At 39.5% G+C, this 23,054-nt stretch overlaps 2 protein-coding genes across 2 annotated transcripts in view; one reads left to right on the forward strand and one right to left on the reverse strand.

Annotated features, from left to right (window-relative positions):
* LOC113019580 (NACHT, LRR and PYD domains-containing protein 3-like) overlaps positions 1-23,054 on the reverse strand; it is a 237,521-nt gene that overhangs the window by 134,915 nt on the left and 79,552 nt on the right. The gene's annotated exons all lie outside the window — the stretch shown is intronic.
* Positions 1,817-20,903, forward strand: LOC113019585 (protein NLRC3-like). The gene is made up of 11 exons (XM_026163359.1): positions 1,817-1,905; positions 1,990-2,091; positions 2,608-2,709; positions 3,979-4,057; positions 4,796-5,000; positions 5,252-7,049; positions 8,395-8,568; positions 9,034-9,207; positions 15,012-15,185; positions 18,322-18,368; positions 18,517-20,903. The coding sequence occupies exons 1-11, from the start codon at positions 1,817-1,819 to the stop codon at positions 19,041-19,043; spliced, it is 3,471 nt and encodes a 1,156-aa protein (XP_026019144.1). The 3' UTR covers positions 19,044-20,903.

Below are 23,054 nucleotides of genomic sequence, written 5' to 3' on the forward strand. Positions count from 1 at the left end.
AAACAGATATAAGATCCCTTGAAAAATTATATAATGAAACTTGCATGTTTTGGATACTTACTAAAACAATATATGAAAGTAATGAGAAAGTGGCCACTTTCATGAGTAAATCATATATAAGTTTTTACTATTTCTTTTCCATATGGGTAATTCTGTTCATCTGGATGTAGTGTTGTTGTTAGATCTGTATTGTTGATTGTCATTTATGCGTAGAAATATCTACTCATATATGCTTAGAGTTTTATAATCAACGTCATGTTGGTAGAGGTTTGATCCTTATAGGCTGCAAAGACTTTGTGTGCATTCCAGAGTGCTCTGGCATTCACACCCACATCCAGGGAGCATGGGAGAGGCCGTACCTGTTTTTTTGTTTTATGGCAGGATAAACATATCTATGTCAGTTTTAGTCTAAGTGCCTTTTGTTTAGATGGACGGCTAGACTCCTGGCACATGGGTGTGCCATGGGCTCCCCAGTTTCACCCATCAAATGGTACTCATGGCCATTGATCAGTGGTCTTTGATCAGTGGGTTTTGGTCAGTGGTTGTTGATCAATGGTCATGAGAATTTGCATAATTATGATTAAAGAACTGACCTCCCAGTCCAGATGAACCGAATCAACTTTTGGAGACAGCAGCATAGCATCATGTTTAAGATCTACCTCATGGTACTTTATGTGGCAGTGATACCTGCAGTAAGCAGGGCTTAGTCTACGGGGGGGATGGGGTGTTCTCGATATATTTATTTCAAGTGTTTGGTTATATTATTTGGCAGGTTACATTCATGTGTAATATAAATAAAATATGATATTAATTAAACTGTATTCATGTATAAAGGATTTGGTGTAGCCAAGTGCTTTGGGGTCCTTAGGGAGTAGTAAAGTGCTATACAAATACAGACCATTTACAATTTTTACCATTTGTACTCATTTTGTTCCACAGGCCATTAAAATAGAAAACTGAAACTTAGGCTGAGAGACTTTTTTTTTTTTTTTTTAAAGGGAAGAAAAGAGGACATTTAGCTTTAAAACATTTATTATGAATTAAACACTTTTTGTACATTTAAATTATTAAACTAGTTAATGGAAAGTATTAAACAGTTCATTTTATTTCTTTTTAATATTTATTATTGCCCTATAATAATAAACACAATGTATTGATTTTTCTAAATAATATTGGCTTGTAGCTGTAGTAAGTGTTGATAGCTACAGTGACTGTTTAGCTTTTATGGCATCAAATAGTTTTACTTATATTTTTGTTATATTAATGCTATTATAATTGACATGTTTTATTTATTATTCTTTTTATTCAAAGAGGTTGAACACTTTGAAAGCCTGATTCTTTAGTTATTAAACTATTTAATAACTGATCAACATACTGATTACTCTACAAATACTTGGGTACACCATTTGAAAGCTTGACTTTTTGCATTTTTCACCCTGACTATGTAACTCAACAAATAATTTTTTTTTAATCTATTGTCCACCTGGCTGTTCCTCAGTTTTTAATCTGATTCAGTGCTGAGTTCAGATAAAATAATCATACTAGGTAATTTTATCATCAGTGTAGATGCTATAAATGAAAGTCTAAACTCTGCATTTAATTCATTCATGAAATATTATATATTCTGTCAAAATGAGCCCGCCCACCACTTTAACTTTGAGTTTTACACCCAATACACTAAATCCCAAGGTAAGTTTTCAAACACATCAAATGAATGACTTACTGCACTTTGAAGTCACCTGATCTTAGTAGTTGATGTGCACATGAATGATTTGTGTTTCCTCTGCAGGTAGAAAGTGTGTGTGAGCTGAGCAGCATGGATCAGTGTGAGGACAGAGAGGAGGGAGCCCCTCCCTCTAAAAGCACTCTGTGTGGGGAACATGAGAGCCAGACCAAAGCTCAGAGGTGAGACGACCATCTCTAACTGTGCATGACTCTTCTCCATGTCACAGCTCAGCACTCACATCACTGCTCCATCATTATTCACAGGAACCAGCCTGGACCTCCACCCAGCTCTGCGTCCTGTAAGAGTGACTCATCTAATGATCGCTACATTCATTTTAAAGTCAAGCAGGCGTCTCCTGCAGAGAGGTGAGCTGTTATAAACATAAAGTCTTTGATGTCTGACTTAAATGAACTGCTTGATGTTGTTTCCTGGTCAAAGGAAGTCACTAAGCAAGGAATTCCTTTATTCTATAAAACAGGTCCAACATTCAAACTCCTGCTGCTCACACAGTAGTCAATCAGTCGTCATGCACAGTCTTAATGACTGTGTTTACCTCTGGGTTGGGCTCTGTTCTTAATTTAGTTTGGAGTTTCCTCCTGCTCATGCTCAGCTGCAAAGCAGTTTCTCTTTGGGATGATGAAGGTATTCTAAGTCTCCGTGAGCTTCTGTGGCTGCAAATGAAAAACACATTCTTCTCTCACAGGATCCACAGGAGACCTACTGAACTTGAACCTGGACCCAGCTGTGTAAACACTATGTTGAATCATGTCATTAATAGATTTAAAAAAAAAACAGTCACCAAGAAAGATGCAAGTTAAAGTCAGTATTATAATGTCTAAAATGACAAGTCCTTGATTGAATATTTGAACTTTAATTATCAGGATCCAAACTGAACCTGGACCCAGCTGTGTGACCTTTCGGAGTGAACGGTCTAGGAGTGAACCCATTCAATTTAAAGATCAGCCTGTGTCTGCTGCAGAGAGGTGAGCTGTTAGTAACATGAAATCTTTGATTTAACTGCTTGATGTTGTTTGATATAAACTGCAGTGCAAACACGTCATTCCCTCAATCCCCTTTAAAGTGTCTCTTAAAAACAAGCTTTTGGTTTTTAAACAACTGAAAATCCGCTTCAGCAAACAGGAAGTGATGCGCGTGCGAATGTTTTCTTCCATCAGTCATGTTGTGCTGTATGTTGTTGGAAGTTAGAAGAGGGAACACTAACTTTGTGGCACAAATTTTCCTCATAAAACTCAGAGCATCAAAAATGACTCAAACACTGTCAGTCAGAGAGGAAACTTTCCTTTCTACATTTTAACAGATTAGAGCTTAATTTTTTTTTAATGAATTTTCTGAAAAGTGGAGAGTGACTTTAGTTTCTAGAAGTTAAATAGACCAGCATCACTCTGTTATTTTGTGCACTGACACTGGTTTGGCCTTTGGTATGATGATGAAGTCCACTGCAGATAAACAAGTCAAAGTTAGCCAAACTTTTAAGGTGTACAGCAAACTGAGAAGTTCTAGAGTAAGATGGCTGACGTGTCAAACAGCTGTCAAAGGCAGCACGTGGTAGTCATGATGACCTCTGTAAAGCTGCTTTGTGTATGTGACCTTTAGATAAAAGAATTTGTGGATTTAGTGTCATCTCTTGTAACTCTTAGTGAGGCTAGTCAACAGCCAATGTAGCTCATACTTACGGTTGTTGGTGTGAGTCTGTGAATGTGCAGCTCTGCTTCAGCAGCCTGCAGGTTGTGTAGCACTTGAAGGATACAGTTGTACTCATTGTGTTTCGCTTTGTGAGTAAGGCTGGAATTCTAGTTTTTGTTGTTTGGTGTAGTTGTTTTGAGGCCTACTCCTGCTACAACTGCAGCTTCACATTATTCAATGTAACATAGTTTTGTACTGACTGTAGATAAGACACTGCGTTATCATTTAGGATCATATACAACCAGCTGCAATATGAACATGATTAAGAACATGGTAGAACACTTGAGTATAATTTGTATATTTGATTTGACTATTCATCATTTTATTATCTGAAAGGAAAACTCAGGCCAACGAGGTCAGTAGCAAAAGTGACTATGCCTACATCTTTTAGGTGGTAAAATCACCTAAAATTCCAACAACCAACAGATGCTGTCATTCACGTCGAGGTGTGTGTGTGTGTGTGTGTGTGTGTGTGTGTGTGTGTGTGTGTGTGTGTGGCGCGAGTAAAAATGTCTCAATGTGAACTTCTTCCCACAATTCCTCCACAGAGTGGACCAGCAGAGCTCAGAGGTTCCCAGTGGTCAGTCTGCCCAGCAGCATCAAACAGACCTGGACTCCATATTTATGGTCTGTACATGTACAGCAACTACTTTTACATCTATTGTGTTCACAATCATCTCCATGCTGCTCTTTGTAGACCAGTGGATTGCCAGTGTGTCCAACATGGATCTGATGTTTGGCTGCATGATTTCAGTGTCTAACTGGGGTAACGTCTACAGCAATCTGGATAAATTAAAAATGCTCCACGTCCACACTATCATTTTCAATTTTTTACAAAAAGTTTTTTATCCATACTGAAATGACTGAAAACACTTGTGTTCTGTACTGCGCATGCGTTAAAAAATAAGGTCATTCGACCTGCGTCATTTCTGTCTGCTGTTTATTTACTTTCCGGCTCTTTGAAACATTGTGGCAAAATGTCGAAGAAAATCAACAAGTTTTTTAAATGAACTGACAATGAGTTGAAGTTGTTGCTGTGAGTAGCACAAAAGTACAAAGATGCAAAGTGAGCGCAAATATAGACGGCAATGCCTTCTCGTTGAATTGGTCACATGAATGAATCATATGAGAAAAATATGTCATCGTTTTTAAAAGCCTCTGTTTTTGCACACACTGCGACACAAAAAGGGTGTTTTCAAATGTATCCACTTTGGAGAGTGTTTTTAAAAAGCTCAGTTTTCCTTGACCAGAAACACCATCTCAGTGTAGACAGAAGGCCAAAACGGAGAGAAAAAGATGTTTTTTAAAATTAAAACGTATTGGTGTGATCATGGAATAGATCATTCATAACACATTCTGTTCCAGCTGCTGGAGGACAACATCATCACTTTTGTGAAGAATGAGCTGAAGAAGATCCAGAAGGTTCTGAGTCCAGATTACCCAGAATGCTTAGAGAGTAAGAGAGAGGATGATAAGCAGGGGAGGAGCAGCAGAGAGGCCTTTGTGAAGATCACACTGGACTTCCTGAGGAGAATGAAACAGGAGGAGCTGGCTTATCGTCTGCAGAACAGTAAGAGGATTTCTATCAAGATTTAAGCAGTTGGGTGAATAAGAATTTGCTAATATCTCAAGAGAGATCTAATTTAATTTAATTATTTCTTTATTTGGTCAAATCTATCATGAGCACTTTGTAAAACATGACAGTTTTTAAAAAAAAATATTATATTTCAGAACTTTCCGCTTCAGTTTGTTGGCAAGAACATAAAACTAAACTAAAAAGTAATATTGACTTTTTAAAAATATTTTCTTTTTTTCATTTAGAACTCTATGGTGCAGTTTGTCAACATAATCTTAAGTCTGTCTTGAAGAAAAACTTCCAGTATGTCTTCGAGGGGATCGCTAAAGCAGGAAACCCAACCCTTCTGAATCAGATCTACACAGAGCTCTACATCACAGAGGGAGGGACTGCAGAGGTCAATGATGAACATGAGGTCAGACAGATTGAAACAGCATCCAGGAAACCAGACAGACCAGAAACAACAATGAGACAAGAAGACATCTTTAAAGCCTCATCTGAAAGAAATAAACCAATCAGAACAGTGCTGACAAAGGGAGTGGCTGGCATTGGGAAAACAGTCTTAACACAGAAATACACCCTGGACTGGGCTGAAGACAAAGCCAACCAGGACATCCAGTTCATATTTCCATTCACTTTCAGAGAGCTGAATGTGCTGAAAGAGGAAAAGTTCAGCTTGGTGGAACTTGTTCATCACTTCTTTACTGAAACCAAAGAAGCAGGAATCTGCAGCTTTGAAGACTTCCAGGTTGTGTTCATCTTTGATGGTCTGGATGAGTGTCGCCTTCCTCTGGACTTCCACAAAACTACAATCCTAACTGACCCTAGAAAGTCCACCTCAGTGGATGCGCTGCTGATAAACCTCATCAGGGGGAAACTGCTTCCCTCTGCTCGTGTCTGGATAACCACACGACCTGCAGCAGCCAATCAGATCCCTTCTGACTGTGTTGGCATGGTGACAGAGGTCAGAGGGTTCACTGACCCACAGAAGGAGGAGTACTTCAGGAAGAGATTCAGAGATGAGGATCAGGCCAGCAGGATCATCTCCCACATCAAGACATCACGAAGCCTCCACATCATGTGTCACATCCCAGTCTTCTGCTGGATCACTGCTACAGTTCTGGAGGATGTGCTGAAAACCAGAGAGGGAGGACAGCTGCCCAAGACCCTGACTGAGATGTACATCCACTTCCTGGTGGTTCAGGCCAAAGTGAAGAAGATCAAATATGATGGAGGAGCTGAGACAGATCCGCACTGGAGTCCAGAGAGCAGGAAGATGATTGAGTCTCTGGGAAAACTGGCTTTTGATCAGCTGCAGAAAGGAAACCTGATCTTCTATGAATCAGACCTGACAGAGTGTGGCATCGATATCAGAGCAGCCTCAGTGTACTCAGGAGTGTTCACACAGATCTTTAAAGAGGAGAGAGGACTGTACCAGGACAAGGAGTTCTGCTTCATCCATCTGAGTGTTCAGGAGTTTCTGGCTGCTCTCCATGTCCATCTGACCTTCAGCAACTCTGGACTCAATCTGCTGGAAGAACAAAAAACAACCTTCCAGAAGTCTGAAAAAGGAGAATCTGTAGAGAAACACTTCTACCAGTGTGCTGTGGACAAGGCCTTACAGAGTCCAAATGGACACCTGGACTTGTTCCTCCGCTTCCTTCTGGGTCTTTCACTGCAGACCAGTCAGACTCTTCTACGAGGTCTGCTGACACAGATAGGAAGTAACTCACAGACCAATCAGGAAACAGTCGAGTACATCAAGGAGAAGCTCAGTGAGAAGCTGTCTGCAGAGGAAAGCATCAATCTGTTCCACTGTCTGAATGAACTGAATGATCATTCTCTAGTGGAGGAGATCCAACAGTTCCTGAGATCAGGAAGTCTCTCCACAGATAAACTGTCTCCTGCTCAGTGGTCAGCTCTGGTCTTCATCTTACTGTCATCAGAAGAATATCTGGATGTGTTTGACCTGAAGAAATACTCTGCTTCAGAGGAGGCTCTTCTGAGGCTGCTGCCAGTGGTCAAAGCCTCCAACAAAGCTCTGTAAGTACATATATATTAATACCTTAATTTCTAAAAGGATTTTTTTAAACTACAAAATTCAGATTACAATTCATTTTTAAATTTTTGGTTGTTTTTGTGGGTTTTCTCCTGGTTCTTCGGCTTCCTCCCGCAGGCCAAAGAGGTGGGGTTAGGTGAACTGTTAATTCTAAATTGCCCATAGGTTTGAATGTCAGTGCAAATGGTTGGTGGTATCTCCATGTTAGCCCTGGGTAAGAGTTCCAAGAGCTTTAGCCTGCCTCTCTCCCTTCTGTAACTAGGTCAGGCTCCAACCACTCCGCAACCCTGAGAAAAAGGATAATTCTCAGGATCAGTGCCCTGCTTAGTTGAAGATATGACTTCACTTTTCAAATGTCACAGTCACTTATATACCCAGGTACTTGCGTTGCTGGTGAACCGAATCTTAGTCATTATGTTGCATTTGGTTTCCTGCTGTCAGCACTTATTAATCTTATTCACCGATTCCTAGAAATCAGTTTTTGTCCACTTATTCAGTGTAGATTGATTTGATTTCAGTTTGTCCCTGTGGGTAACAAAATTCATAATCAGTGTTCTGGAAGGAGTATTGTTAATTCTCTCAGATCTGACCTGGTGTTCTCTCTCCAAAATAATTTAGCTGTCACACTCTTTAAACAGGGACACTTTTTTATAAATTTCATATTTGAAAGACTAAATGCAGTAAGAAGTCCTCAGTCCTCAGTAAGAAAGCAATGATTTTGTATTTGTTGACGTCCACTATCATATTCCAGAATCAGGCTCTGAAATGTACAAATGGATGCGAGAAGATTTTATTGGTAATTGTAAACCAGAAATTGTCTATAAAGGTTTTACCATTTGTTTCAGAAAACCTATGCACATATAGTGGACATGGTGGAGTTCAAAAGGACAGAGTGGTGCCTTTAACAGGCATCCTTAAATTGGCTAATCAAAAGAAAGTAGGATTTTAGGAAGGGCTTAAGAGGAAAAAGCTAAACAAGCAAGTATAAAGGATTAATTCAGACACTAAAACACGGTCAAGTATGTAATAAAAAGTATTGGTTTGATTGCCATTTAGCAACAGTAATTGTATATTTTACAATTAGAAATATGAACAGGGCCTGTAGCCCTGCAGGTACTGAACTAGAGTTACTAAATGAACCAGCTCCTTACTGGTTTACATTTAATTATAGAGTTATCATTAGGTTGTTACTGGTGCAATTCCAAATCTTTAAATGTTTTTCCAGATTAAAATGTATTTGTAAGTTAATAAAGACTTGTGCTCCACACTGATGTTTGATTTCTTCATCTAAAGTGATTTAATTTTAATACATGCCATTCTTTTTCCTAGATTGAATCACTGTAAACTCTCAGAGAGTAGCTGTGAAGCTCTCTCATTGGTTCTCAGCTCCCAATCCTGTTGTCTGAGAGAGCTGGACCTAAGTAATAATAATCTGCAGGATTCGGGAGTGAAGCTTCTTTGCAGTGGACTAAAGACTCAACATTATACAGTGGAAAATCTGAGGTCAGATCAAAAGAGCTTTTGTTTGATTTTCAAAAAACAAGTAATAAAAGTCAGCTTCCTCCATTTATTGTTTTTTTTTGTTATTAGTGCTAATTGTATCTAAAAACTACCACACCTCTGGTCCATTTATAATAAGACAATAAGAGTTCCAGCCAGTTCTAAAATAAATGGTAAATGGCCTGCATTTGTATAGCGCTTTACTAGTCCCTAAGGACCCCAAAGCGCTTTACACTACATTCAGTCATTCACCCATTCACACACACATTCACACACTGGCAATGGCAAGCTACATTGTAGCCACAGCTGCCCTGGGGCGCACTGACAGAGGCGAGGCTGCCGGACACTGGCGCCACCGGGCCCTCTGACCACCACCAGTAGTTCTAATAAGATTAGATCCGTCAAATCTACAAACTACCACTATCAGTACACTGTAAAGCTAGTATTTTCTTTGTGTGTGTCCTTCAGATTGAGTGTGTGCAACCTCACAGATAGAAGCTGTGATGTTCTGTCCTCAGTTCTCTGCTCCCAGTACTTTAGTCTGAGAGAGCTGGATCTTAGTAACAATGACCTACGGGACTCAGGAGTGAAGTTTCTGTGCATTGGAGTGATGAGTTCATATTGCACACTGGAAATTCTAAGGTCAGGATTCTGATTGATACTGTTGATAATTAAAATGTTATTTACATAAACTGCTAACCTACTGTATATAGAAATTGCAGGTGCCATTTTAGTTGCTTCTTCAGTGGATTATTAAACTCTAAAATTTAAAAACTGTGACACTTAGTGTGACAATAGAAACATGTTTTATGCACTGGTCTTTTCAAAGATTTAGGTCTATTTTGCATCCCTATTTTCATAATGGAAATTGTGAACATTGGCAACCTTGAAAGAGTGAGTTTTGTCCTTTAGAGGAACAGCTTAATCTTGTTCTGCCAAGGTGGCTCTTCTATTTCGCTCAACAAGGTCCACATCAGGTTTTGAGGAACCAGGGCACCCTGATGAGAAGTGGACTATTGAAACAAGAAGGCATCGGTGGGTAGAGCTGTTCGATATAACGATATATATACCGGATGATGGTATATAAAAATCTATAGTTTCATTTTACGTTATCGTTTGTTTTGTGGTGTCACAAAATAAACGTTTACGGCAATATTGTTTTGATGGTCACTGTAGTGGCTATATTAATTTCTTAAAGTTCTCTCTTTCTCTTATATCTAATATGTCCACACAACGGACAGACAAGTGCCTGTTTTTATGCGTTGTCGTTAGCAACAACAATGGTTAAAAACATCACAAGTCTGCTTGTTTATTTTCCACAAACCTTTCACAATAAAGCTCAAGATCCTGTTTCTGTTAATAATATGTCTTCTACTTCGCTGAGAGTGGCGCTTTTCAACGCTTGATCAATTACTAATAAAACGTTCCTGCTGAACGATTTTATTCTTTCCAAGACACTGTACTACTTATTTCTAACCGAAACCTGGCAGCGCGATGGTGACTTTTCATCCTTCATTGCACTCTGTCCGAGTGGGTACTCATTCATCAGCCAGCCTCGGACGTCGGGCCGAGGAGGAGGTGTCGCTGCGGTGTTTGGAAGCCGGTTTTACTGTCGCGCAGTGTTGGTCGGACATTTTTCATCCTTTGAACTACAGCTGGTTAGAATTGGAAATAAAGATCCATTTTACTGCGCTGTAGTGTATCGTCCACCTGGCCTAAACACTATGTTTTTAAAGGAGTTCAGTGACTCTTTATCCTCGACTTTGAAGCTGTCCAGACTGGTTATAGTCGGGGATTTTAATATACACGTTGATGATGACTCTGACCTCTTTGCCAGAGGTTTCCTTAGCGTCATGGATTCTTTTCATTTTACTCAGCATGTGTCTTGTCCCACACACACCAAAGGACACACACTGGACCTTGTTTTTACTTTAGGTTTAAAGAACATTTTTATTTCGGATCATCATTGTATTCTTTTTAATCTGTCTTTCCATTTGTCCCTCTCTCCTATTCGAAATGTGGTTAGCTCTCGCATCTTAACTTCCTCTAGTGCTGTTAAATTTTCTAAAGGACCTTTTAGTCTCTTTTAACACTTCAGTTCGAGATGCGAGGGCGGCCTATTTCTCAGACTTAGTGTCTAAGAGCAGAGGTAACCCTAAGGTACTATTCGACACCATTAGTGATATTGTTGCTCCTGCTCCACCTGCTGTCCCAATTTCATCAAATGAAGATTGTGAAAAATTTCTTTCTTTCTTCGTTGAAAAAGTCAGTAACGTGAGGAACAGTATCTCTCCTTCTGTGTCTCTCTTGTCTGCTCCAACTCAAGCTAGGCCTGTAATTTTAGAAAGATTTTTACCTGTGTCCTTACCTGAGCTGGTCAAGTTGGTTAATTCAATGAAAGCATCCTCCTGCTCTCTTGATATTTTACCTGGATCTTTGTTTAAAAATGTCTTTCAGTCTATTGGTCCCTGTGTGCTCACAATTATCAATACCTCACTGGTTTCTGGTCAGGTCCCTGTTTATTGTAAGAATGCTGTTATTCACCCACTGTTAAAAAAAACCTAAGCTTGATACTTCTCTTCTCAGTAGCTACAGACCGATTTCAAAATTACCATTCATTTCTAAGATTTTAGAAAAGGTTGTGGCTAAGCAGCTTATAGCTGTTCTAGATGAATACAGCATTCTGGATAAATTCCAATCTGGCTTTCGTAGAGCTCATTCTACTGAAACTACGCTTCTTAGAGTCTCCAACGACATTTTAATGAGATGTGATGCAGGAGATTACTATGGGCAGAAATCTGTGCCATCAGAAACTGAATTTGAATAAGTTAAATTTGAATTTGAATTGCTTAGATTGAATCTGAATTGTAACTTGAATAAATGCTTTTGAAAACTGAATTTGAATTAGTCTAATTTGAAATTGAATTTATGGTTTGAAAATGATCATCACTAAATTGAAATTGAATTTTATATTTTGAAAATGAATTGATTTGCTTTGAAACTGCATTTTATCCTTTAAAAAGAGTTTCAGTTTCACTTCTCACCATTCAGTTTCAGTTCTACAATTCAATTTCAGTTCCAAAATTCAGTTTTTTGGAACTTACATCCGGTTCCGGTTCAAGCGCAGATTAATAGAACTACGTTTTACTAGCGGACCGAAAGTGTTACTGACGGGAATCTACAGCGTCTTGAGCTGAATTAAGACTTCAGAAGTCATTCGTCATGTCGAATGACCAGCGGATAAACTCTCAGGTTGGTAATAAATGTACTACATGTATAAGACCAAGCGTCATGTTAACAAATGATAGCCATACGGTAACTTTTATGCTTATTGTAGCTGTTAGCTAAAAACGCTAATTTAGCGTAGTTTGCCCTGGATTCAGCTTTGACAAACAAATATGATCGACTGTTTCTAGTAGAATTCCAAAGCTGTCATCTTCTAATCTAATGTCATCATCATCTAATCCACATAATTTCCTTAGGGATTAATAAAGTATTCTGATTCGGATTGCTTCAGGATGACCTGCCATTATCCAATCACACATCTGCTTACCTGCATCTTTTGCTCGTTTCTCCTCCTCTTCTTTTCTCTTTTTTTCTAAACTGAGCACCTGATGGTTTTGAACTTTTCTTGTCCATCTTCCATTGGTTTTAATTTTGCACTCCAGTATGAACACCAATCCTTCATCCTGAGGATCACCACAACATAATCTAACACACCTACACCTTAGTTCACAGATTCACTTTGTCTAAGGTGCATTTCTGAGATTTCACACAACCCAGGATTCAAATCATCAATCCATAATGGGCTTGGATTTACAGCATTATGAATGAAATGTGCTCTATTTGGAAGCAGCTGGCCCCTCCCCTTTCGACGGGTTGTGTATGAGACTTTAAATCATCAAACTTTAAAATTTAAATTGTTATTGATCCCTTTACCCCTGGTCCTAAAGTGTATATTTGTTTTCTTACTCTTCTTATATATATTGTTTATTTACTTGCACTGCTGTAACTGGAGCCTCGTCATCTCTTCTCTCTATATACTGGACTGTATGTAGTGGAGATGACAATAAAGTTTACTTTGACTTCAGCAGCAAGCAGGCGCACCGAGGGCTCTCGTGCTCACCTTTCGTGTATAGAAATTATAAGTCTGTATCATGATGTCTGCTGTTTTTGTGTTTGTTTTATTTTGCGAGTTGGTTATTAGATGCCGCTCCAGCCGGTCAGAGAATCCCCCGCCGTCCTGCCCTCTCCTCTCTGCGCCGCAAGCAGCAGGCGCACCTCGCAAACGGAGGGCGCCCTTACTCTCAGCAAATGGGCGATAGAAAACCGATTGGTGCCTATGCCATTCCCAATATGCGCTGGCTGACATTGGGGCAGCATGAGTACGAGCATTTTTTTTGCCAATGCCAATGCCCGTGATCCCACCCCCCACCATGATGCCGCCCCGGGCAACCGCCTGTGTCGCCCGTATCTAAAACCGCTACTGGGCAACTGGAATCGACAAGGGAATCATTTGCAAAAACGGCAAACAATTCCAGGGAATTGAAACAGTGGGAACCGGTTCTCAACAAGAACCGGGTTTCGATACCCATCCCTAGGCAACACCCTAGGTGTCACTGTTCTGGGTCCTTGTGACCCAGCAGTTTTGAGTCTTTTGTATTTTATATTATGGTTTCTGTTAGGAAATAAATATATATTCTTAGTGCTTATTTTCTGATTATATTGTTTTATGTAGGCCAGTATACTAAAGCAGGCCATCTTTCAGTCATACAGTATGTGAAAGGTCATAGATTGCTGAGTGAGACAGGAAACTGTGCAGAACGCTTTGTGCAGAGCTGCAAAGGAACAGGATGCAGACAGAAAAGAGGAAGTAGGCAGAGTGAAGCGCAGAAGTTGTTTTGATCGAAACTGTGTGTGACGTATAACTGACTATGTTATACACATCCAGCTTAATGCTTCAGATCTGCAAGTGGCTTAGCCTCGTGCACATCCCTTTCCGGAAAGTAATGATTGAATAAAATAATTATAAATACTTTGCATACTCTCACTCCGCATTTTCTCTGTCCAGTAAAAGAATAAAAAGAAGAGGATTCAATACTTCTGTTCTGAGTTCTTTGTTGTGCTGTTTTGATCATTATAGATAGTATTATTACGCTAGGTTTGATTATGGCTATTATCTACATTATAGAAAGTAACAAAAATAAAGAAAACACATTAAATGAAGTGTGTCCAAACCTGGCTGGTAGTATATATTTTAGAGCTGAAATTAGCTAAAATGAGAAAACCACACAGAATTATGTAATGATGATATGATAATGATTTTCACTCCATCTATTCTTGATGTTAATGAATTCAGCGGTAAAATAAAAACTTAAATTCAGCAGACTGATGTTTTTTCTGCAGCACTTATCTTGTCTTATTAGCATCAATTGTACTCATCTATGAGTCTTTATGATCTGAGGCACCATTTCATCTGTAAAACATGCTCCATCAATCCAATAGTGCATATGCTCAATTTTTTTCTTCCTTCTCCTTTGTGTATGCTTTGTTCTTGTATGTCAGTGCTGTTTGTTTCCCACCTAAGAAGCCAGTCCATTTGGGAGTAATGGGAGACAAGGACATGCAATGTTTGTCACTTATGTCAACCATACTTCACAATTTGGTTTGGATCACAGTTTTTTTCCTGGAATAAGTCTCGGCACAAGCTTTCATTACTCAAATTCTGACCAAGGATCTCCCTTTAGTTAGCCATCTTACTTCTGTGTGTAAGAGAAGGCATTTGTGCTTTGCATCCATCTCATCACAAAGCCGCTTGAATAGACCTGAGTTTAGGGCATTCGCTTTGATGTAGTTAATGACTTTAATGACACTGTTTATTGTGTTTTTAGGTTCAAGTAACATTTTTTGGATAATCACAATTTCCCTGTAAATGACAGTGCATAGACTTGCAGTCAAGTGCAAACTCCACTCAGCTCTCTGTGTATATGCAGACCAAGAGAAACCAATCCAGTTTTTCTGATATGTAACCATTCAGAATTTTGAATAGTTCTACACCACTGGTTTTGCTTGGTAGTGACAGCGCAAAAAAAAATGTTGTCATGCACACATATATCTTTCACATACAAGTAGTATTAGCCGTCAATTTCAGTAGACTCATTAACCTGAATTATGTACCTCTTCAACAACTGTGTCTTAGTGTCCCCTGCTATATCTTCAATTTGCCTGGTGATGGTATGAGCCAAAGGTGGAACCTACATATTTTTTTTCCTTTTTTTAACAGCAGTCTCTCCTAGAAAGTTGAATCGTGACCTCGATTTGTAGGGTGCTCCCTTACACTCTTAAGAAACGTGAGATGACTGATGGGAATCATCACTTATATGCTGCTTAATTCAATTGAAAGGATGCAAATAGATTGAATTGTTGCTGTTTTTTTTTGTATGTAGTCTGTCAGGCTGTCTGATCACAGAGGAAGGCTGTACTTGTTTGGCATCAGCTCTGAGTGCCAACCCTTCCCATCTGAGAGAGCTGGACCTGAGCTACAATCAACCAGGAGGCTCAGGAATGGAGCTGCTGTCAGCTGGTCTGAGGGATTTAGGCTGGAGACTGGACACTCTCAGGTATGGATCTGTGCTCTTTTTCAGTCCAGTTTTATCCAACCACTGATAGGATTTCTGGATGTGCGAGGAAGTGTCTATCTGCCAGTGGTACATATCGTGCAGGGGCCTCTCCTTACATGATGGTTCCTCCTCTTGCTTCTCTTTCTTGGGTTTCTGCTGCATGAAATATTCACTGGGCATTGGGTTGTCATGGCCATCATTCTCTTGTATGTATTTACCATCTCTTGACTCAGTGGTTTTAGCTAATTATAGGCTAAACTCCAGCCTTCCTTTCATATCAAAAATTCTTGAAAGAGTAGCTGTCAAACAAGTCCTCTGGAGAGGAAGGTCTTATTTGAAGAGTTTTAGTCAGCTTTCATAGAAACCGCTTTAGTGAAGGTTAGAAATGATCTTTCTGAACTTGAATTAAAAGCCAAAGTGAAAAAGTGAGCATTAAGATGTGATTTAAAAGACTGAATAGACTTTGAAGTCAAATATCCTCTGGCAGATTATTCCAGTGTCTGAGTGATACTACTGTAAATGCCAGATCTCCTCTATGCTTCAATTGAGACCTTGGTTGTACTAAGAACATCTGGTTAGACAATATCAGTGCTTTTTTGGGGTCATCCATGTTGAGGAGTTGGCTTAAATAACTGGGTGCCATATTATTTGTAACTTTAAAAGTAAGTAAACTAATATTAAAATTAATATGATATTTGACATGGAGCCAGAACTAAAGTGATGTGTGCATTCTAACACCCGATAAAGACGTGCAGCAGCATTTTGGACTAACTGTGAGCAATGAAGAGAAATAGAGAGAATCTCAGTAATCCAGACTAGAAGTGATGAAGGCATGAATTTGTGTTTCTTGATCTCTTCGAGAAAGATAAGGCTTTGATTGGCAATTTCGCGTAACCTGGTTTTCACTACAGTGGATGCTTGCTTCTCTAATTTAAAATGGTTATCTAAAACACTCCGAGATTCCTTATAGTGTGAGAAAGATGAGAAGTAAGCAGACCGAGGGTATCAGTTAACTTATCCAAAGGGACTTGACTTCCAATAACCTTAACTTCAGGCCCCCAGGAGGCATCCTTCTCTAGATCATCTCTAGATGAGGCATCCTTCTCTAGATCAGCAGCGGCTCTACTCTTAGCATTTCTCAAATGGCTGAGCTTCTCACCCACTTGGCTAAGCCTAGAAGCCTAGAATTTCTGTCCATAAAAATTATGAACAGAATTGATGACAAAGGGAAGCTCTGGCGAAGTCCACCACCCACCAAGAACAAGTCCAACTTATTGCCGGCTATGCAGACCAAGCTCTTACAATGGTGTATAAGGATTCTGGCCCGTAGTGATGGGCCAGACACCCCATATTCCCGGAGCACCTCCCACAGGACCCACCAAGGGACATGGTCGAATACCTTCTTCAAGTTCTCTAAACTCCTATGTACCCTAAAGTATTCTTGAGATGATGAAGAGCTGATCCAGTGTTCCACGACCAGGACGACAACTGCATTGTTCCTCCTGTATCCGAGGTTCAACTAACGGATGGACTCTCCTCACCAGCACCCTGGCATTGACCTTCCCAAAGAGTTTCATAACCAGCTTGTTTGGTTAGTTGTGACTTACAGCTAACGTAAACAGTGGCGTGTCTAGAAAACTTTTGTTGGGGGGGGGGGCAGGTAGGGGCACAGATTTGGAAAGGTGGCAGATGTTATTGGCAGATAATGCTAAAAACAATTCTACCAACTGTTAACCATAATTCAATAACCCTATAAACCTAATAACCAAATGCGCTTTTAACTCTTATTAGAATGAGATTTTAACCACTACGGTGCAAAGTTTTTAGATACTGTGTTGATAAAGTACAAGAGATACAATCAGTCAGTGTTTATTCAGCAGATAAGGACATCAATATTTGCATAGTATTTTTACTGACATGTAGTGCACATATGTTTTGGGCAAAAACATTTTTAACATACAATTGGCAAATTAGCCAATGCAAAACCAATGCCTATTAAAAAAAGAAGATAATCTTCTCACAAACTGGTGTTTGATTTTGAAACAGGAAAAAAGTGGGGAAACGAATGAAAAGACTAACATTTGAATGAAACCTGAAAGCAAGTAAATACTTTCTATGCTGCCTTATGGTAAACTTTGGTAATATTGATCAAGAACAACACTGGCTGATGATGAAATACAGTCAGCTGGCATGGTGACACTGCCAGTATTAACCTGCAGGGCTGGACTGGGACAAAAAATTGGGCATTTTGACTACAGACCGGCCCACCAGGTATTAAAGCCATAAAGTCTTTGAATGAAAACTATGGGTTCAAAATGTGGTCATAAATATTTTGTACTTGTAAATCAGTTTTGTATGTGTAAAAAGAATATGTGTGTGTGTGTGTGTGTGTGTGTGTGTAAAAAAGATTTGTGTGTGGACTTAGCAAAAAAAAAACCCTGCAAATTACAAGTACGAATCTTGACCCTATTTTTCTTCCTCTCATCTGATTGGTCAATGTCATGTCAATCACAAATGTAACAATCCAATCAGAGAACAGATGGGTTTGGCTGTCGGAGGGGCACTTTTTTTGAACATAACTTTCGCCGAAAAAATGTTTTCTGCGGTGCCGTCTTTCGTGCTTGGCTCTCCTACCTTTGCTAACATGATGCTCATAGTGCAGAAGCCAGTGCTACATTCACTTAAAATTTAGTTTTTTCTCTTTAGGGCCTTTATGAGCCTATACTGGTGGTTTTTAAAGTCATTTTTGGCTTTTCTGTATAGTTTCTGGCATGCTTAGAACTCAAATTTCACTGTGGAAATAGTCTATGTTGATGCACAAGCTGTTTTTTGTTGTTGATAAGCTCTGGTGGACAGCAAATGCAGGCCAGTTTCCTCCCCAGCTTAACATAAGAGGAATATTAAGATAATGAAGGTCAGAGTTTGAATCATTCATATTTCATTCAATACAGCTGTGTACAGACAGATACAGGATCAATCCAACTTATCAGCAGTTTGATCCACATATGGATTGAAGTGTATTTGTGAAAATGTTGGACTGTTCCTTTATCAATGTCTAACAGTATGTATATGAGAGCCATGTAATGTCCATGTGTGCATGCTGACTGTGCTGGTCTGACCCCCCTCCTCCTTTCAGGGTGGAGCCTGCTGGAGAACGATGGTTGAGACCAGGTCTGAGGAAGTGTAAGTGTGTTTTTAATGGGATTCATGAAAACAAAGCAGCACACATTCAACCATCTTCATCATGTCAGGAGTCATCATCAAAGTGTCAATCAATGAACAGATGATGGATCAATAACTGCAGCTGGATTGTGTTTGTTCTCTCCATCAGATTCCTGCGAACTCACAATCGACACAAACACAGTGCACACAAAACTCCAACTGTCTGACAACAACAGGAAGGTGACACATGTGGAGGAGATTCAGTCATATCCTGATCATCCAGACAGATTTGATGGCTGTTACCAGCTGCTGTGTAGAACTGGTCTGACTGGTCGCTGTTACTGGGAGGTCGAGTGGAGAGGAAGAGTTTTTATATCAGTGAGTTACAGAAGAATTGGATGGAAAGGAGACAGTGATTACTGTGCGTTTGGATGGAATGATCAGTCCTGGAGTCTTTCATGCTATGATGGTCGTCCTGATTCCGTCTATCATAACCAGACATCAGAATCTGTCTCCTCCTCCTCCTCTGTCTCTAACAGAGTGGCAGTGTATGTGGACTGTCCTGCTGGCACTCTGTCCTTCTACAGAGTCTCCTCTGACACTCTGATCCACCTCCACACCTTCAACACCACATTCACTCAAACTCTTTATCCTGGGTTTGGACTGTGGTTTGGTTCCTCAGTGACACTGTGCTGAGTTGAGTGTAAAGAGTGTCTCCCTGTTAGAGAAACACTCCAAGGAACTGAGAATCGAGATCTTGAAAGCAAAACAGAGCTACAAAAACCTTCTTGAAAGCAAATTTGCTGCAACAAATATTGGGTCTGCTTGGACTTGTATGAAAACCACAGCAGGGTTTCAAAATCCCCAGAGCAGCAGTCAGATCATTTTAGATGGTTTTAATTCAGACAGAGATTTTGCAAACGCTTTAAATATGTTTTATGCTCATTTTAGTTCTTCTGATTTCAGCGAGGATATTTTGGAAGTGAAACAGAAACTGAGAGATACTCAGCACTTTATCATTGACCTCAGCGATGTCAAAAAGGCCTTTCATACAGTCAATGTGAACAAGAGCCAGGGTCCTGATAATATTAGTGGCTGCCTAATTAAATCTTGTGCTGATGAACTCAGTCCTATATTTCAGGTTATTTTTGATAAATCCTTGCAAACACAACATGTGCCCTCTCTTTGCAAAGAAGCAGTCGTGGTTCCTGTCCCTAAATCTAGTCGTCCAAAAATTCTAAACGACTTCAGGCCTGTTGCCCTCACTTCAGTTGTAATGAAAGTCTTTGAAAAAATCCTGAGAAATGTGATTATGAAGAGACTGAAGGTCAGCTGGATCCAATGCAGTTTGCATACAGGCCCAACAGAGGAGTGGAGGACGCACTTTTGACTTTACTAAATCTGATTCTTAAACATGTAGAGAGTAAAGGGACTTTTGCAAGACTTCTTTTCATTGATTTTTCTTCGGCTTTTAATACAACACAGCCCCATATTTTAATTAAAAGACTTTTAGAACAGTTTGAAATCAGGAAAAACCTGGTGGGCTGGATTTTAGATTTTCTAACTGACAGGTCACGAAGAGTGAGAATAAATGGGGTTCTGTCTGACCCAGTGTTCTCCTCCACAGGTTCTCCTCAAGGCTGCGTCCTATTGCCCTTATTATTCACTCTCTATACAAACATGTGTCAGGGCAGACATGAAAACAGGGTCATTATTAAATATGCAGATGACTCTGTTATTGTCAGCTTACTGAAAGAGGGTGAAACTAACCACGGCCCAGTCATTGATGACTTTGTTCAGTGGTGTGAGGAGTCTTATCTCCAGCTGAACATATCTAAAACAAAAGACATGGTTGTTGATTTTAGGAAACAACAAAATGGGCACGGAGTCACTTTAATTAAAGGTCAGAAAATAGAGCAAGTACAATCATATAAATATCTTTGGACCATAATCAATGAAAAACTGAACTTTGATCAAAATTGCAAATCAGTTTGTAAAAAGGGTCACCAGCACCTTTATTGCCTTAGGAAACTTGCTCATTTCCACATTGACAAAAAATGTTAACTTTGTTTTCTCGTTCTTTTATCGAGTCTGTTTTATCCTTTTGTTTGGTGGCATGGTTCGGTCAGACCTCTGTCACAGAGAAAAACTCTCTAAATCAGATAGTGAGATGGTCCAGTCGTCTGATAGGTGAGCCACAGTCTTGTTTAGCCTCCCTGTACTCTGAGCAGGTACAGAGGATGGCTTTATCAATCCTTAAAAATGGTTCCCATCCTCTAAAGGGTGAATTTCAGCTTCTTCCCTCAGGACGGAGGTTTCTATTTCCGAGATGCAGGACAAAGCGTTATAAAAATAGCTTTGTCCCCGTTGCTGTCACTGAATTAAATAAGAACTGTTTTTGATTCGAAATATTAAAATTACTATATATGTGCCACAGTGAGGTGTATATCTGTACTAGGTATGTGTGTTTTTAAAGGGATGCCAAATGCTGTCATTTTTTCTGTAAAGAAAATTTACCTTGCCTATGAGTATAAATAAAGTTACCTTGACCATAATAGACCCATTTCTGTAATATACTTACATATCTATTGTTGTGATATTTTGATACCACGGTAGCATTTACAGGATATTGTTTTATTGTGATATTATACAGAAAAGAGTTACTCAATAAGGCCCATTTAATAGTTGTTTTTCTCTTTCTCTCTGACCCAAGAATTAATGTGTAAGACTCACAGGCTGGTACCCCAAGGTCGAAAATACCACAGAGACGAGACCACTTCCTTACTCCCATCCTCCCTTCTTTATCTCTTAGAAAAAGGCTCGTTAAAGGCCAGGTGGTTTGTTTCAGAATTCACTAATGAAAGAACTCTGTATTCTATGTCTAGGAGTGTATTTTGCTGGGATGATCATAAATTGTAGCTGAACTGATAAACTACACACAGGATACTTCTTTGCTCACAAGGCAGGAAGACGTTTCCTTATTTGGTCTGTACCGGTTTGAACTGAGAACTTGCTGACACACGAACCTTTTTTTCTTTTATATAAGCTGTTATGTACTAAATAAACCTTTGAGTCGATTTGGGAAGACAACCTGAAGCAGTCTGTGTTTCCTTGTTCTCCCAAGCTGCTCCCGACGTCGTAACTAACCCAGCTGAATGGCATACCTGAGTGTTACTTTAAATAATTAGGAATCTTAGAAGGAAAGGACAGAACTCTGCTTATCGCTCGTGCCTTGGAGGGAAAACCGGGATGGACATTTTTTTCCTTCAATTTGGCGTCAGAAGTGGGATTGACTGACAGAAGGTAAATATGCGTCTTTCATATTTATATAAAGACCGTATTATACCTCTCTCAGTGATCGATCCATAAAAAAAACGGGATATGCTGACGAAGTTTCACTTAGTGATCCAGAGAGATACACTGACGACTTCCTCAGTCCCCGAATAAAGTAAATTAACCCTTGTGTGGTGTTGGTGGACCCGCTAGAGTTGTGGCTTTCCAAATTAACACTATCAAACAATTTTATGTTAAATTACTATGAATTAATGTGCTTCTCGTTTTTCTTTTATATAAAATGTTATAAATAAATCAGTTATAATCAAGTGGAAAGACACAACACATTTATACGTAAAAAAAAAAAAAAATAATAATAATAATAATAATTAATTGTTTAATTTTTCTTTTGAAAAAAAAAACAAAAAACAAAAAAAACACGGGTCTCAAGGGTTAAAAGCAGTAAATTAAAAGCAGAAAGACACAGGGAGTTGCCTGTTGTTTTGTTAAGCGAGAAGTTGCTCGTTAAGTGAGAGTTGCTCACCCAAACAAAAATTGCTAGCAATAAATTTAAAGTGACCTCAGCTGTGCCGCATCGAAAATACTAACCTAAATCCTCCTAGCGTGTAAACCCCTCTGGAAATCACTGAACATGGGTCAGAATAATTCAAAGACCACAGACAGGTCCGATAAAAAATCTAAAGTACCTGTAAAACCAAAAATTAATAAAATACAAAATAAAGTCTCAAATAACGGCTCAGTACAACTCCCATTTCCGGTTACGTGTAACCCACGTCCGCGAATCGGTGAAGACGTCCATGATCACGTATCCAGAACATGCGGAAGTGCTTATGTGACTGACTTTGTTTACAACTTACGGACTGTAAGTTCAATGCATTCTAATTTATTTCCGGAGCCCTATCCCGAACGATTATCGCCAGAAAACAGGTCAGTAAAACTGAAGGCCAGTGCAGATACTACCACGAAAGCTAAAAGTGTTAAGATAAAGGTGAATTTTGATGTAGAAGGCTCAGAGGAAAGTGAGAAACTAATGTATGCAGGATTACCCGCTCCAGCACAGCAAGGAAGTTTCAGAGGACGGAAGGATAAAAGTAGAGATGTGTGTTTTTGCTGTGGAATGGTAGGACACTGGTCCAGAGAATGTCGCTTTGCAGCCACCAACAGGGCACACGCGCCTCGACCACAGAACGCAGTACAAGTTCCTGCCACTAGGCGTCAGCGGAGCTCTTCCAGACAAGGTAACTGGCAACAAAGGGAAGCATGCAATAATGGCCCCACAGGTGCAAATTTGGCTCAGTTTTCCAGCAGCCGCAGACACCCAGAGCAAAAATGAATTTGTGTATTTCATTTAACATAAAGGGTGAAATGTTTGCTGACACTGATAACAGTTATGTTTTCTCTGCCCTATGTACC

This window comes from Astatotilapia calliptera, chromosome 3 (genome assembly GCF_900246225.1).
Source record: "Astatotilapia calliptera chromosome 3, fAstCal1.2, whole genome shotgun sequence".
Taxonomy (NCBI): Eukaryota; Metazoa; Chordata; class Actinopteri; order Cichliformes; family Cichlidae; genus Astatotilapia; species Astatotilapia calliptera.